The sequence below is a fragment of the Leptonotus elevatus genome, chromosome 14 (genome assembly GCF_054856555.1).
Source record: "Leptonotus elevatus isolate MCC_2025b chromosome 14, RoL_Lele_1.0, whole genome shotgun sequence".
Taxonomy (NCBI): domain Eukaryota; kingdom Metazoa; phylum Chordata; class Actinopteri; order Syngnathiformes; family Syngnathidae; genus Leptonotus; species Leptonotus elevatus.
In genome coordinates, this window is record NC_141252.1 from 590,472 (window position 1) to 607,249 (window position 16,778).

The following is a 16,778-nucleotide window of genomic DNA, read 5'->3' on the forward strand; positions in this document are numbered from 1 at the left end:
AATATGTTTATTTCCACAAACGCAAAACCCATTAAAATCCACACCTAGACCACTAAATGAACACAAGCTGACACTGTAATGTTTCGGTCATTTATTAAAATAATCTTTTTACATTGTTAAATACAATCTCTCAAAAGTCTGACAGCAAGGGAAGAACAGTAACACAGGGCAGTAGCGTGCGAAACACAGATGTCCAGGATGAATAGCTGCTTTCGAAGCCCCCGGAAGCATCTTTGTACGATTATGCCCCTTTGAACACAAACAGATACTCCTTCAACGTGTGTACATTGCTATCGGCACGCTGCTGATCTAGGGCAGCTTTGATCCCAATTACTATTCGTGAGACTGCAGAAGTGGAATACCTCTCAGTAATGTTGTTGCAACGAAATGCTGTTGTCGGTGGGGAAATGGGAGAATAAAACTCAAAGTGTCTATATGTGCAACAAGCTAAAACAAACAAAAAAGTCTGATCCCGGAGCCCCACACAGTAAAGCTGCCGGTGACATTTTCACCTAGCTTCCGTCAGGATGGCTGTGGTGCATTTCCGGAGAATAGGTCAAGAGTACAATCATCACCCATAGGTGCAGCACCGCCTGCAAAATCAGTCAATAGGTTAGCGGGTGCAAACTACGCCTTTCATCCAAGCGTCCAAATCTTTGTTTACAATGCTACACAAAAAAAATGCTCACGGGTCAATGTGACCCACTGCAGAGAGGAAGTAGAACATGGACAGGCCTTTTTGTGGTCAATTACTGGAAAAAAAATACAGAAATGACTTAATACAATAAAATAAAATCTAAATTTGATAATAAATACAAATAGTAATAGAATAAAAATATAAACAATTAAAATGAATAAATAATTAAATGAACAATTTAACTGCTGCAAAAAAATTTTTTTCAAGAAATAAAACTATTTTGAGATGAATAAAAACAATACAACAGTAATGTAGTGAAATAAATAAAAATAATAAACTGAAAATTTACATTTTAGCTTCTAATACATATTTGTGGTTGATTTTTAAAAACCTAAATAAACCTAGCAAATGGGAAATTTAAAAAAATCTAACTAAAACAAAATCTCTTAACTTTTTATATTTTTTTAATGAAGAAAATAGTTATCTGAATTTAAATAATTTATAATAAAATACCTTCACTCAAAAAGTTTGCGTTTGTCCCCCATAAAAAAAAATATATATATATATATATATTTCCAACCTAACAAAATGGTTTCAAACAAATACTCGCCATGTACAAGATGACAAAAACCCTGGCCATGGGGTAGCGCCTCAAGAAGATCCCCAATCTGATGCTGCAATGAGAGAAAGAGAAACTATACCCAAGTGGATTGTGGGTAATGCAGTCTCATGTTCAGGACTCACGCTTTTTTACCTGAAGCGGTCAATGGTGCTGGCCGCTTTTTGTACTCTCCCATAAACACCAGGATTTTCTTCATTGCTGAAAAGCACTGGAATGTTCCTTTGTCTGGCCCCTAAATGTAAAAAAAAATTTTTTTTGGGGGGGGGGGGGGATACAACAACTTTATTGGTCGTCAAAAGCGGCGAGCACGACAGTAGGTTACCTGGCCCCTCGACGCCGCTCATGTTGATGGCGGGTCCTCCGGCGCCCGCCCCCCCCTGGGTGTTCTTGAGCTGCTCTTCCAGGCGCTCCAGCTGGAAGACAAGCGAGCTTTTCTCTGTGCCCAGAGCCTCCAGCATGGTCTGCTTCTGGATCAACGTTTCGGTCAGTTGGTGCAGGCGGTTCTCCAGCTCCGTTTGACTGCTGCTGCTCAGCGTCTTGTTGGTCAACTGGAAAGGGGGAAAAAAATAAGCATCCACATGAACAAGTACGTGAAATTGAAGTCGGGTGCAACTAATATATTGCAATTATTTATTTCTTTTTTTTAACCTTATGACTTGCAGTTGACTTCTCAAAAATAAGTAAACAAAAGTTCACGACAACAAAAGTACAAAAAAAAAGATTGAAACCTAAAAATAAAAAAATTCCAACAAAATTATTGCAATGATTTATAAAATCAATCATCAAATAAACTTGTGGATACATTTTGGAGGTTAACTAGTGCAATACTACACATAAATTCCAAATATATTTTGAAATTAGTGAAAAATAATCAGATAAAAACTGAAAACTATTAATAAAATAAAATTTAAAAAATGGAACATGTAGTCCTTTTTTGTGGTTGACTTCTGGAAAAATAACATTAACAAAAAAATCGAATCTAAACAAATTAAATTAAAATAAATAATAAAGTAAACAGATCTTTTTGAAATCCTATATAAATAAAACGCAATGAAATTTTTAATAAATACATACATACAATAATAGCATATAAATAAAAGCTATTTAAAATGAACATTGAAAAAGTATACAGGAGACCTTATTAGCCAATTTAGAGTGAGAGACTGAGATATGTTATGGGTAACAAAAAGAAAAAAACGACAAAGCTTTACATTAGCAAAAATTAAAGACGAATAAGCTAAAAAAAAAAAAAAAAAAGTTAAAAAACAACAACTCTGAATTGCACGGTGATTGACGTGTGGCCAGACCGACCTGATTCCTGAGTTTCTGAATTTCATCTTCTCTGTCTTTGACTTGACTCTGCAGGGTGCTTTTAGCACGTTTCTGCTCTTCTTCCACATAGCGCAGCTCCTGAGAACAACCATCAAGAGTTTGACTAAAACATCAAATTCCCCATTTGAGATGATATGACGTCATCAACCCCTTTTTTTTCACCTGCTTCTGCCTTTCCACCTCGGCTTCCAGCTCCTGTTTGACGCGGTTCAGCGCCGCCTGCTCTTCCTCAAACTGCGCCGTCTGCTGCCGCCACGTTTCCGCCTCGGCGAAGGACTGGCTCTCCAAATCCTGCAGGTCGCATCCATACGTCGAGATCCCCGTACGTCGAGTTCATCATATCAGACTAAATCTGGGCGATGAGACTTTTCTACTCATTTCCCTTACCTGTAATTCAGTCCGGAGCGAGTGCATTTGGCCTTGCAGCTTCTGGCTCTCCTCCAACTGTAGTTCCTTCTCGTGGCGTAGCTCTTCCATTTCCAGTATGGACGCGCTGCTGCCATCCAGGGAGTCTAAACCGGAGCCCTCCTTCAGGCTGCTGATCAGCTTCTCTTTGGACTTAAAGAGGAAGTCAAGCTTAAACATTTCTTGGCAATAATATGTTATATGTGACCTCATTAGTCTAAACATGACATTCTAATTAATGATACATTTGTGGAATATGAGTTATGCAGCAAAATCCAGCCGTTTTTATCCATCTCAGGGGGCGGCCATTTTGCCACTTGCTGAAGATGACATAAACGACCAATAACAGCTCACCTGTTTTCTGAAGCCGAGCTGCGATTGGTTGCTACCTGAGCAACTGTGATGTCATTTTCACTCGATAGCAAGTGGAAAATGGCCGCCTCCTGATATTGATAAAAACTGCTAAATTATTCCGCTGAACTCATATTCTACCAACGCAATATTAAACAAAACACCATATTTAGACTAGTGGGGCTGCATAGAACATGTTATTGTCAAGAACTTTGGCGGGGGTTGACTTCCCCTTTAACGTTGATTGATATTAGACACACGTCCGGTGAATTAGTGGTTCTTAACAATTTTATTTTATTTATCGAACTATAAGTAGATATAGTAATTAGGGGTGTGCCCCCCCAAAAAAATAGATTCTTATAAGAATCGCAATTCTTATTTAGTACAATTTAGAATCTATTTTAAATGTCCCAAAATCAAGTTTATTTACATTATTTTATACTGTCTTGCCTTTATCTGTGTGTGCCTTTATTTGGAGCGCTGTTCATGTTGTACCCGGTTTGGCCACTGAGGGGCAGTGTGGTTCCACGTGGTCTAATACACTGTTAAGTTGTAGCCACATTAGAGAGTAGAAGGAAAAAGTCACGATCAAGTTATTCCGACAAAAGTTGGGTTTTTTTCAGCGTGGAGTTCTTTTGAGTGATAAAAGTGCCGCGAGTAGCGCGCTAATTAGCATTAGCGAGTCAGACTGGAGTAGATCATTACAATTCCTGGCACATCTTTAGATTGAAGCAAAAATCATTGTCAATCAAATCATTTTGAATAAAAAAATCGTTCTTAATCGAATCGCAGGCCCAAAAATCGGAATCGAATCGTGAGACATTCAAAGATTCCCACCCCTAATAGTAATTATGTGACAGGCCTAGTAGTGAAGTCATAATTACTTTAAAGATGTCTATATATATATAAACTTCTAGGCAACAAAACATAACCTCGAATTATTTTTTTTTACTTCCGGTCCATGACTCTTTAGGCTCCCAACGGACCAGTTGAGAACCACTGTTAAGTGGTGCCGTTGAAGGGCAGGCTTACTTGTAGGATGCGCGAGGCCTTGTGCTTGTAGTCTTGCAGCTCGTGCTTAGCGGCCTCAGCGGCACTTCTGGCGCTCCGCAGCTGCTGCTCCAAGCCGTCCACGCGGAGCTTCTCCATGGTGGCGCGCTTTTCCGCCGCGGTCAACGCTTCGGCAAGGCTCTCCCGCTCGCACTCCAAACGTGAGTGACGGCCGGCGTATTCGCTCTAAACAAATAGGGGTGTGCCCAAAAAAAAGAAGAAGAAAAGATTCTCACAAGATTACTAAGGTTCAGAATCCATATAAAATGTCCCCAAATCGATTTTATTTAAATTATTTTATACTGTTCTGGGACTGTTCACTATCTGCCAAATTCAGTCTGCTTTGGGGTGGACATAACTATAAAAGTTATCAAATTTATAGTTAGCTACATAGAGTAGCAGTTGTGGTGTTTTTGTAGAAAAGGGCACTTTCCTTACAATTCAAAATTTAACAAATGAGTTAAAAAAATATATATTTAAATGTCTCCATTTGTCATTCTGTCTTGCAACGCGGACTGGAGTAGAGCATGACGAATCATTGCGTATCTATAGATTCAAGCAGAAATCATTTTGAATTGGAAATCAGAATCGAATCATGAAACAGTCAAAGATTTCCCACCCCTACAAACAAATCAAGCGGGTAACAAGTAAGGTGTAGAGGGCTAGGTTGTTTTAAAAGGTCAAAAGAATCCTTCTTTGGCCCCCAAACCTGGGAGAGGATTTCAAAAGGATGAGAAAAAAAAAAACCTCACCTGCATTTGTCGAAAGTTGTCCTCTTCCCTCTTGATGGCCTGCTCAGCCTCTCGCAACCTGTCGTGCATGCTCTGCAGGGCCTGCGAGTGCATGCTGCTTCCTTCTGTGCTGTCCTCCAACATCCTAAACGCCACAGCAGCGTCCTCGACACTTCTTTCACCAAAATGCACCTGACCTTAAAACAGAGCTCGTACCTGGACTTTTCCTTCTGCGCCTCCTCCAGCGCCACGCCGCGACTCCTCAGCAGCTGGTCGGCCTCATCCAGTCGGACTTTGAGCACGGCGAGCTGTCCGTCTTTGGCGGCAAGCGCCTCGGTGAGGTCGTCCGCCTGCGAGCGCAGGCCCCGCAGCGCGCGGTCGCTCTGGGACTGTTCGGCGTTGCGTTTGTCGGCGCGCAGCCGGGTGTTGCTCAGTTCTGCGTGCGGGACACGACAGGGATCAGATGTCAGCCTGGGAAACTTAGCATTAGGTCAATAAAATCAGTCCTACCTTCTTGCATGTCTTTTGACCGCTGGATGACCGAGGCCATCTCCTGGTTGAGTGAGGCCACCTCACTGCGCAGGAGTTGGTTCTCCAGACGCAGGCTGGACAGAACCTGGCCCTGCGGCTCCTCTGGGGGACCGCATGACTGCTGTTGGCCGGACTCCTGAGAGGTAGCCAAGCCCGACGAGTCCCAAGTCTCAGCTGAGTCTGGCCGAGCTGAGATGGCAGACAAATAAGATGGAATTATTTTCATTGAACAGCGAGGATTTTTATTAAAAATGGATGCAAATTTAAAAACAGACCAAATTTAGAGAGTTTAACCTTTCTGTTCAGTGACTATACTTTTAATTAATACCTCATTATTTAAAGTTTCATTACTTAATTATATTACATTTCAAAAGATATATTTTTAACCCTCGTTGTTTAAATTAATGTGAAAGTACATATTTTCTATTTTAATAACACTCCAAAATTTAGCATTCCCATTTGCTATATAAAACTGCAGTTTACTCTTTATTTAAAACGTATATCCAGAGGTGCACAAATTAATCGCCAACTAATTGATTATCAAATGAATCTATAGTTTGCTAATCAAATCGACCTTATTGAATTTAAAATCGTCCAAATCCTGGGAATCTCAGCCTCAGAGCAGTAAATATTCTCACATTTCTGTGCTCTTGCATATCAGAAAAAATCCAATGCATACTATACATGCAACAGACAACATGCATCATTTTCATATTTTAAATGACAAAATAAAATGTTCTATTCTAACAAATATGCATTCATAATTTTTCAATTGGGTGGGTGTAAGTCCATGTATGTATGGCTGACGGAGGAGGCGGCACATAGAATCTCATTTGACAAAAAAGGCAATCCACGTCCTATTCAATTCTTTCAAAATGTGCGGCATACCTTGGCTTTGCTTTTTCTCCGGGGTCTCCTCTGACGCTTTCATGCTGTGAGCGGACAGAGAACCAAGGCTGGACGCCCGGGACATGCTATGTATCGATGGTGGTGAGGACGGGAGCAACAGGTCGGCAGACGGAGGAGTCGGAGTCGGAGTCGGAGTCGGAGTCTGGCTTTTCGCCTCTTCGACCGCCACTTTAACATTAGAATCCCTCCTGGGTTCGCGACGGGTACTGACTGGCGGCTCCGAGCTGTTCAAAAAGTCAAACAGCATGTCATCGTCCACATCAAGCGCACTCTTTTTGCGCTTCGCAAAGCCAGAGGAAGAGGAAGAGGAAGAGGAGGCAGAGATGAAGGCCTTGGAAGTTTTTCCCGAAGCTTGCTTGTGAGCCGAAGCGTTCACAGGAGCAGGTGCAGCCTTCTTGATGTTGCCCGCCGCTGAAGAGATGAAGCTCGACGCGTAGGTAGAAACGTCACTGGTCTCCACCTTGTATTCAGAATCGACCGCTGCGTCATCTCCATCATAGTATGACGTAACGGAGGATGTTTTTGTCTGAGTTGTGCTCAAAGCGGTGGCAGCCCCCTGGTCGACTTGATTCAGGAAATGTTCGGCTTTGCCGGCAAACTCGACAAACCAGGACATTTTACATGCTGATGGAAAACAAAGAAGATTAACTCACTTTGATTGCAATTGGATTGGTCTGGTTGCCTTACAAGACATTATGCATCTCTTCCAAGCAGGCTTCATCAGTTCATGCAAAGGCTAGGTATGACAGCACTATCCTAGTTTTTTTTTTTTGGGCGGGGGTAAACTGAAGTATTTGTTCTTAAGAGTTAAAGGCACACCCCAAACCACATATGGTATCATTATTTTTGGAATGCAAACCGACAGTCGTTAAGATTCCTTAAAAGAGGCCACTGTCTGTCAATAAGTCATTAGGGTGAAAACTACCCTGCTAACTAACATTCCATGCAGTTATAAAAAGGTGATGAAGCTGCCTAAAAGCCAACAGTTATTATTTGTATCCAAAACACCATTTCAAACTCATCTTGCAACAAAGCCGGGTAAAATAAATGGATGAGATTATTTGATTTAGAAAAACATGCGCCCCAAGTTTAACACAAGGCTCTCTGTAACAAGTTATCTTAACGCGTTGCAGAAAAAAACAAAATCCACTACCAGCAGGTGATGACCGTCACCGTAGCGCCTTTTCAAGGAACCCAAGAAGTTCTCACGGGTTGATTGTCATACGGACAAATACCGTGGACTAACTCCATTTATGTAAATGTTTTTTTTTCCTTACAATGACCGAACAGTTAATAGGGCGCTTGAATGTAATATTGTATTGTGGTAATGCTAAGAGATTTAGCTGGCCAGCTCAAGCTACCTTACGCTACCTCCATCTTACCGTTTTAAACGTCGTCCAAATGTCCAAAATTGTCTCCTGCCACCGTGCTATCTCCGAGGCTGAACTGGTGAGCAACTGAGCGTAATGTCGTTTGGGTACAAACAAGCAAATGTCATTGTATGATAACTACAAAAAAAAATTGGGAAAAATAACAAATCACTTCTACGTGGACCAGGAAGTAAACTTCAAGGACCCCTCAACACGGGTGGCGACAAAATAGCCTTATCAAAAAACAAAACGGCTTTTAAAAGCCTTGAATGCTTAAGAATGGAATTTAACTTGGAGAAAAACTGAAGTATGTCGTCGTATTTACAAATAATATGACGTAATATTTGATTTCGACGTAGAACTGGACGCTATAAAAGTGTGGCTATAATAGTGCCTGATCAGAAAAAAGACGCCTTTTCAACAAGGTTTACGAGGAATATCCTTTGCGTAAAATAAAAATATTAATTGCATTCCAACAAAAGGTATCCTATGAAAAAAAAACTGCAAAGCTTTTCTCCTCTCAGGAAGTATGATATGGATCTATAGTATCCAAGGAGATTGAGAACATATATGAAACAGTGCCTTTTTTATTTTTGTTCCTCCTGAACTCACTCCAAAATGCATATTTACATGGCATGCCACATTAATACAGGAACCGACTATTGACAATAACAAATAGAATCTGCTCTGGGAGTTAAGGACAAGGGTGTTTTTTTGTTGTCTTTTTTTTTTAAAAACCATTTTAAGCAACCTAACAAGATATACAAGAGGAATGAAGCAACATCAATTAAAAAAAAAAAAAAAAAAAAAAACTAAACAATAACACATTTACTTTTCAACCTCAGGCCAACTTCAAAGCATTTACAAAGTGACAGATGTCATAATGTACCAAACAGTTCCCGCTCCATTTAAATTTTGGGAGATATTTGAAAAACATGGACGACGGGCATTGTGAGCAGGGTGTACAGAAAGTGTATTTTAGCTGCTGGTCAAAACTTATTAAGTGTCCAGTAACTTTAAACAACAATGTAGTATAGTGTTGTCCAGCGCCAGTGAGTTCTCTCTTGGGAAGGGGCGCCGTGGGGGGGTGGATCTCTGAAAACACTTAAAATAAACAATGCAGGAAAAAAGAAATATTGAGAAAACCGTGTCTGGATCAGTATGTCCTCTGATAAAAAGTCTGTTGTCGCACACGCACGCTCGCACACCTCCGATGAACTCACACTCACTCGCTCACACAAACGCTCTTTCACAGCCTGTTCCTCACGCAGTGTGGTGGTCTTCAGATGAGCCCCCTCCTCTTTTTGTAGTCCTCCAGGTTGAGCGATCGGCGGGGGGCGCCGTCTTTCACTGGCAGCGAATTGGAGCTTACCGACAGAGAATTTGCTTCTGCACGAGGGGAGACGGGCACACGTTAGCATTGTTCGTTAGCATAGCATCCATTGTAGGAGTGTGGGCGGGGGTTGGTCTTCCACTCACCTGCATTAGGAACTTGAAGGTCAATCTTCACATCAAAATCATGAACTTTGAATAGGTCTTCGGAGAGGTCAGTGGTTGCCTTGTTTACGTCTTTGTCCTTCGGGTCCGTGGAACCCTGTAGTAAACGTAAATAAGTGATTTTCCCATTGCTTGCTTCTTTTCAGGAACGCACTGTTGTCATGTTTTGTTCACATTACATTTCTTTTTAAGCTTTCGAGTAACATATCGAGTTCAGGTTTTGTCATGTTCTCGCTCGGTGCTTCATTTTCACCGCATTGCTGTCACAATGTCATGCTATGCTCCTTTTTCAGGATTTTTATGTAGCGCATTATCACTCTTAACTGCGCCTTTTTCAAACTTGTGAGGCATTTGTAATTTTTAAACAAACTGATACTTCAAAGATATTATTTTTGGGGAAGTGTCCGACCTGTTTGTTCTTCTCAAGAGGATTAGGGTCCGGCGTGGATCCAGAGCCATATTTCTGGTTCAGGTGAGCAAGAATGGCGGCGTGTACTGACGGGTCTCTGGCCTTTGGGATCCACATAAGCACGAGTATGACGAGTCCACACAAATATAAATATGTAATGTATATTCACCAGCAATGTGGCATACGCATAGAAGCCTTACGTTTGACACCATGGTGGGTTTGCATTGTCTCCGAGTGAACGGGTCCATTTGTTGATTTTTGGCATTTTGTCCCTCGGCCTATCAGAACACACACAATTTAAGTCTTGCTGCACTGTTATTGGATTGCATTTTCGCATACATGACGAGGTCACCTACCACCAAAGCTTTTTCTGATTCGACAATGTTCCAGCTTCTGTTCCTCTGATTGATGTAGCTGCACACAAAAAATATGCACAACAGTGTCAAGTTTGCAGAGAAGCCAGCAACACAAATGAATATGTAAAAGCCTTCAAACCTGATGGCGGAGATGTTTTTGGTTCTCTGCCTGTCCAGCGCCTCTGCTCGCTCCTCCAACTCATTCAACTCGTCCTGGATGACCTTCACTTTGTCTCCATCACCGCTCTCCTCCGCCATGGCCTTTCGAGAAAAAATAAATCTAGTGATTAACTCTATACCATCCATGCATCCATTAATTTTCTTAACCGCTTATTCCTCAGTGATTCCCAAATTGGGATAAAAGGGCTCCCTCTAGTGGTAAGCGAATGATTCACTGAAATGTCCATAATGCATAAAGTATTTAATGTTTATACACCTTTAACGTACTACGTTGAGCCCCTTACAGCATGTAATGTGAGACTCCTACCTTATCTTTAAGTAACTGAGTTTTCTTCATGGCATAGTTTGGTGGTGCTTTTCGGAATCTGTCCTTCTCTTTGACGATCTGCAACAAAAGAGAGCGAGCCAGAGAGAGCGATGATGGTTTTAGTCCCAAGAGGCCCGAAAATGATCGAGAGCACAGAAAAGAGAAAAAAAAAGGACCGACATCCTCTATGTCTTTGTCATTGAACTTGTAGTTCATGGCTTCTTTGATGGACTGCTCCTTTTTGGTGATCTCGTCCAGCGTTGGCACTTGCATGCCGGCAATAATCATCTGGAGACAAGGCGGACAGCGCGAGAATGAAGAAGCCATCTTAGGTGGCGGTGGTTTTGTCATTCACACGCGCGCTAACTCACCGCCTCTTTCCACTTCATGAATTCGTTCTCCGTGAACTCCTGATTGGACACAAACTCCAGCCGAAAGACGCGCATGTCGCCGCCGTGCCTGACGAATACAATGACAGGGTATCAAAATAATAAACTTTTACACGGGCGCTTTCACTTGTTTAATTTGTTAGGTGACCGAGTTTGTAACTCAAATCAGCTTTCTCAACTGAAAGGAATTGATATAGCATTAATCTGTTCCTACATATGAATTAGTCAGAAAAATAATTGTATACAGCATAGTACTTAAAAAAAAAAAACATGCAGCAATAACAAATATAATTTTCCATTGCGGTACAACGCCGTGACTCGTTTACCTACCGTAATTGTAAGCCTTTATTTGTCCGCGTCGTGCCCAGTTGGTAAACTTTTGCCGTCTCCACCACATCCATAATTTCAGCGACCTTAGCACACAGTCGTGGAAGTACATTAGAATTCTGCCATAATAGCATATGCGCAGGTTTAAAAGAAGCCGCATCTAAGGCCCGGCGCTCGCCAAGCAACACTGATGAGATGAATTCAATTTCAATGTCAATGCATACATAATATTTACATCAAATTGTTCATTTTGGCTCTATCGCGGACACTACAGGCCAACTGAAACAAGTATTTTTTTTCATCTCATTTGCCCAACTTAGTTAAACAATGAGTAAAAAAGGTTTCAATATAGTCAACAAATTAAATTTTCTACATTTTTTAATGTATCTAGTATTTATTAATTATTATACATATTATATTATTTATTAATTATTTATCACTATTCTTCATTTATCATTATTTTGGAGAAGTGGACAATTTTATGTAATGTGTGTAGTTTAATGGCCGACTACACTCCAATGAAGAAAATAAATGAATTTTAATTTAAAAATGAAGAGACTCTCTGGTGACCACAGAGAAGAACTACATTTGTTTACATTTTTCTCTGCTGACTGTGGAAAGACTGTAATTTTAGTTAAATAAATAAAATAAAAAATGGCAGAGACTATGTACTTTTTTTTTTTAAATGTTGTTTCACAACCTACACATGATGTAAAACAAAGTGGAAATTGAAGGGTTAAAAAAATGAATGCCTACATAATTAAGACAATAACTGATGTGAAAAATATAACAGTAAAATAAGCAAATGTTCAAAATACTGTATGTGGTCTTTAATGGCTTTGGACAAACTGAAAATATACCAAAAAAATGAAGAAAGGTTAAGGATGTCATTTTTCACTTTACCCTGTAGACTGGTTTACTGCTGCTATTCCCGATGCCGATCCTGACGAAGCAACCGGTGACGGTTTTAGCAAAGAAGGGCATGTGGCACCAGCGCTCCAACTTATGCCGGGACAGGCGGATCCGGTTGAGCTCATCGGGCAGCGACACGGGCTGCGATTTCGGCGGCGTTTCTTCTTTTCTGTCAAACAAAGACGACAGTCGCGCTTACTCGGCACGTAAAGAGGGCTCGGCTCAGCGGGGGAGGTCCGAAACGACACTCACTCGTCGTCGTCGTCGAACGAGGAAGAGCGCGAACTCCTGTCGCTCTTGACGGAGGACTTGTCGTCATCGTCTTCCTCTTCCTCCTCTTCGTCGTCAGAGTACACCTCGCTGGTCTTCAGGGGCTCGCGTTTGGCTAAGAGTTCTGCTGCTCAGCCACACAAACGTAAGGAGGATTTGAAAAATAAATAAGTTAGCACAAGCTTCACTATTTCGTCCGTTGGTAAATATGGTTGTAAAACCGCCTTGGAGGAGGTTCTGAAAAGCAGTTCTGCTGTAACCGCACAGCCTCGAAAAAGTGTCATGGAAAAGCGAGCACTCGGGGTGGAGCAAGGCAGATAAAAAAAAAAAAACCCTGATCTTTTTCACGCATTATGGATCAGGTGAAGTTTCGGGATCAACGACACAAAAATTCCACTGACCCGTTTTGTTCTTCTTCTTCTCTCGCTCGGCTTTCAGCTCTTCCATAGCCTGAGACTTTTTGTCGAGTTTCTCATCGCGCTTGGACCGCCGTTCCTTGTTATGTGACATCACCTACAGATAATTAAGAGATATAACATGATTACCTTAACATTTTTTTTAAATATATTTAAAGACTTAGTATTTTTTATTATTATTATTATTGTGCAAGATGACTTCTGTGGTCCATTTTTTTATTGGACAGAGGTGGTTATCAAACAGAAATGATCCTTAACACTAAGGTCAAATTCAAGGTCAGAGTTCGCCATAAATGTCAAACAACCTTGGTTTGGCACTCACCACTTGGGTGTCTTGAACCTGAGATAGTTTGCGTTTTTCCTGCTCTTCTTCTTGCTTCTTCTTCTTCTCCTCTTTCTCCTTCTTCTTTGCCGTCTTCAGTTTCTTCTTTATTTCAAACCTTTTCCAAAAAAAACATATCAAGTGAATACACATTTATTTACCATGAGGTCACTAATGGGCTGCTTTTTTTTTTTTTAAGGGGGTAGAGTCATCATCAACAAAGAAAGTGAATAATTCAGACCCAGGGCAATTTACTACCAGGAATTTGGGTGCCCATCCCTACTGATAACTTTCGGCTGGATCAAATTTTTGAAGGAAACCAAAGTATCCCTAAACCTTTTAAACCAGCAGTAGGCCATCACTTACTTCTACTGGAAGTATCCTGGTGCCTTTTTTTCTTTCTTTTTTTTTTACCAAAGTTATGAAGGGACTATAATAGTAAAACAAACAACAAAAAAAGCACACCATGTGACTGCTTGTGTCTCACCGTCTCTTGAGCACCTCTCTCTTCTCGATCCTGTTGAAGAGCTCCTGCTCGCGCTCCTTCTCCGTCATCTGCTCCAACCGCGCTCTGTCCTCAGCGTCGCCCATCAGGTCGTCGTCGTAGCCGTCCCGGAAGACGTCATCCTCTGACGAGTCAGAATCTGAGCTGGAGGAGGAGCTGTTGCTCTCCGAGTCGGACACCTCGCCTGAGAAAGACGTGGAGCATCATCACATTTTTTTTTGCATTTGAGCCAATGAGCCGTCACTTTGGTGTATACAAGTGTAGAGTTTATGTTGTGCAGTATATGAGCAGCCCAAAATAATTTTTTTTATTCTTTAATTTGAAAACCTTTGATTTTTTTTTCTCTCTGATCTGATGTTAGGGATGTCAGTCAAAGACAAAAACAGCCTGGGCGCATTGTTTAAGTATGATTCAGGATAATTGGGGGTCAAGCAAATGCGAGCTTAGCATGGCTGGCGCTGCTATTTTGTTGAAGATGGATAGATCAAATTTGAGATTCGACGTACCCTCCTCTGGCGCAGAGCTCTCCCCTGAGCTGGCTCCATCTGAGCTTCCAGATGCTGTCGACTTATGAAGCTTCTTCTTGGTGGCATTTTTCTTCTCAGGACCTTTTCCTTGTTTTACCTTCTTTTTCCCTTTGGTGCCCCCAACAGTCCACTAGACCAAAGCAATGGTAAAACACTTTCAGGTCCAGAGCTTTATTTTGTCACACGAAACAAACGAGGACTGTCCTACCTCGTCATCGCTGTCTGACGTCTCGGAATCGGTGGACGCTGCTGGTTTGCTCACCGGCTCTTCCTGCTCACCCGAGTCCACTCGCTTCCTCTTTGCCAATGACAGCAACTCCTGAGGGTGGGAAGATGATAAGAGTCACAAGGGAACCAGTGAAGATGACAATGCATATGAAATGATAACTATAGCTATAATAAAGTATTGTTGTAAAACTGAATATATATATATATATATATATATATATATAGTGGCATCTTGAACTCGTGTCAATTAGTTGTTAATTGTCAATGGATTAATTATTGTTGGACCTATAATTTTTGAAAAAGTATATTTTACTAAGAAAATATTGTATTGATTTATTAGTACTGTGTTATTGTTTTTTTCTTCTTCTTGTGGTTCATGTTTGATGTTTAATCTTTATCGTGTACACAGCACATTGGTACAGCTGCAGTTGTTCTGAAGTGCTCTACAAATAAAGAGATTAATTGAATGACCAGATATGCCTTTGGATTCGTCAGGTTTGGGACTTAAAACTTACTTGAGACTTGCACATGTGCGACTTGACTCCACCTCTGTTCAAGGATATCGAATACATGCTCGAACGGCTTTCCATAGTTGATATTTATGCTGAGATGCTAACAACAGCATAACTAATAAAGAAATATTCCTGCAAATGGGACGTTCGAAAGATTACGACTCTGTCAAGTCGCTCGCTCTTGTTTGACAACAACGCACCAAAATAGCACGTCGGTGACGTCACTGGAGCGTTAAGGTTCGCTATTTAAGACGAGGCGCCGCCATCAGCAGCGGTAGTAGAGGTAGAAAACATCACTGCAGACATGTCATATTCAAGCCAGCTTGGTCACAATGCTTAGACGGACTATATAAACATACGATCAAAGTGATTACCACACTTAAAATATTAGTAGTTATCACAAGGGTGCAGCCTCTGAAACGTTCACCTTAGCTTTAGCATCATTAAGCTAACACTGCTCTTCTGTTGACACGCGCAGCATATTTGGTATAATATGGACAAAGTGGGATAAAACTTGTCAAACAACAAACAATTTAATAGACTTTGTGGCGCTTCTGTAGGAGAATTTTCACAAGATGAGCCTACTTTCGGTTGTTTTTATCCTCCCTCCGAGAAGGAGGCCAAAATGAGCTAACTACTTAGCATACATTCGTTTCCCAGCACCAAAGTGTTGACAACTTGCAAGGCCCATCACCTGATCTAAGTTGTCGTCGCTGGCGCTGTCCTCGGAGTCCGAGTCGATAACGACGCGACCTTTCCGCTTCTTTACGTTCACCATGGTTACAACGTGCACAGTGGGCCAAGCTAAGCTGCTAAAACCACCACTACCGCGGTGGTGTCGCCTTATGTTAGTTGAGGAGGCGGGGTTAAGGAGGAGGCGGGGTGTGTGTGTGGGGGGTCAAGTCAGTAATCAGGCACCATTGAGCATGCGCGCTGTCATGACGTCAGATTTGTCCCGAGAATCAAGTTTCGCACATGTTCGGCTGAAAAGGCAATTAGTTAAAAATGAAATAACATTTTCTGAATTCGTATCATATGACTACTTTCATAAAATTACATCCTGAATAAAATTAATAGTAGCGCTGGATCCAAGGCGTCACTGATCATGCGCGCAATCGATAACGTCACATTTTGCATTTAAAATTAGGCGTTCAAATTTACATCCAATTGAAGAAACAAGATATTAAAATTCAACGAACAAGTATCAAGCAATGTCTAAACTTGTTTTCGAGCACATTTGTTAAAAAATAAAAAAGCACAATAAAAAACGTTTTAATTCATTAATAAATGATGAGAATGAGTGTTGACTGTTCCTGCATTTGGCACAATGAAATAGAGAATTACAAGTCGTCCATAAATAAAATAATATGACACCGTTCAAATTGTGTAACGATATTGATTTTATCGATATCCTTTTTTTTTTTTTATCTGTCCAGAAGCGTTGAGAACGGTTGAGAGTTCGGGCAAAAAAGAAAAAATTATAATCCAGTGTTCTATTTGTGTGTGTGTTCGGTAGAAATTACGTTTTATTTTATAAGCATAAAAAATAAAAATAAAAGTCAAGTAGTTGCATGTATTAAATAATTTCCTGGATAAACTAAATAAACAGATAACGAGAGTTGTTCCTTGCCTTGCCTCCTTCCGGACAAAAATAGTTGGTGCACACATGTCGTCGACATGAGC

At 41.0% G+C, this 16,778-nt stretch overlaps 2 protein-coding genes across 3 annotated transcripts; both read right to left on the reverse strand.

Moving 5' to 3' along the window:
• Positions 1 to 76: 76 nt before the first annotated feature.
• Positions 77 to 8,187, reverse strand: golga5 (golgin A5). Of its 2 annotated transcripts, XR_015097167.1 has the most exons (14): positions 7,951 to 8,187; positions 6,548 to 7,192; positions 5,639 to 5,848; positions 5,345 to 5,564; positions 5,150 to 5,273; positions 4,380 to 4,583; positions 2,979 to 3,149; positions 2,754 to 2,882; positions 2,571 to 2,669; positions 1,582 to 1,807; positions 1,392 to 1,491; positions 1,248 to 1,311; positions 690 to 752; positions 77 to 593 (listed from the first exon to the last, which is right to left on the reverse strand). XR_015097167.1 is itself a non-coding variant. In XM_086095683.1 (13 exons), the coding sequence occupies exons 2-13, from the start codon at positions 7,182 to 7,184 to the stop codon at positions 513 to 515; spliced, it is 2,265 nt and encodes a 754-aa protein (XP_085951809.1). In that variant the 5' UTR covers positions 7,185 to 7,192; positions 7,951 to 8,186; the 3' UTR covers positions 77 to 512. The 2 variants fall into 2 exon arrangements, 1 of the variants encoding a protein (XP_085951809.1); XM_086095683.1 differs by lacking the exon at positions 690 to 752 and having other exon boundaries at positions 7,951 to 8,186.
• A 320-nt stretch (positions 8,188 to 8,507) lies between these two features.
• rtf1 (RTF1 homolog, Paf1/RNA polymerase II complex component) lies at positions 8,508 to 15,959 on the reverse strand. Its single transcript, XM_086095680.1, has 18 exons — positions 15,790 to 15,959; positions 14,564 to 14,674; positions 14,335 to 14,485; positions 13,811 to 14,012; positions 13,324 to 13,441; positions 12,987 to 13,098; positions 12,568 to 12,712; positions 12,307 to 12,484; positions 11,407 to 11,489; positions 11,059 to 11,146; positions 10,868 to 10,975; positions 10,688 to 10,765; positions 10,340 to 10,461; positions 10,201 to 10,258; positions 10,045 to 10,122; positions 9,845 to 9,946; positions 9,418 to 9,532; positions 8,508 to 9,327 (listed from the first exon to the last, which is right to left on the reverse strand). The coding sequence occupies exons 1-18, from the start codon at positions 15,871 to 15,873 to the stop codon at positions 9,221 to 9,223; spliced, it is 2,040 nt and encodes a 679-aa protein (XP_085951806.1). The 5' UTR covers positions 15,874 to 15,959; the 3' UTR covers positions 8,508 to 9,220.
• Positions 15,960 to 16,778: the final 819 nt, after the last annotated feature.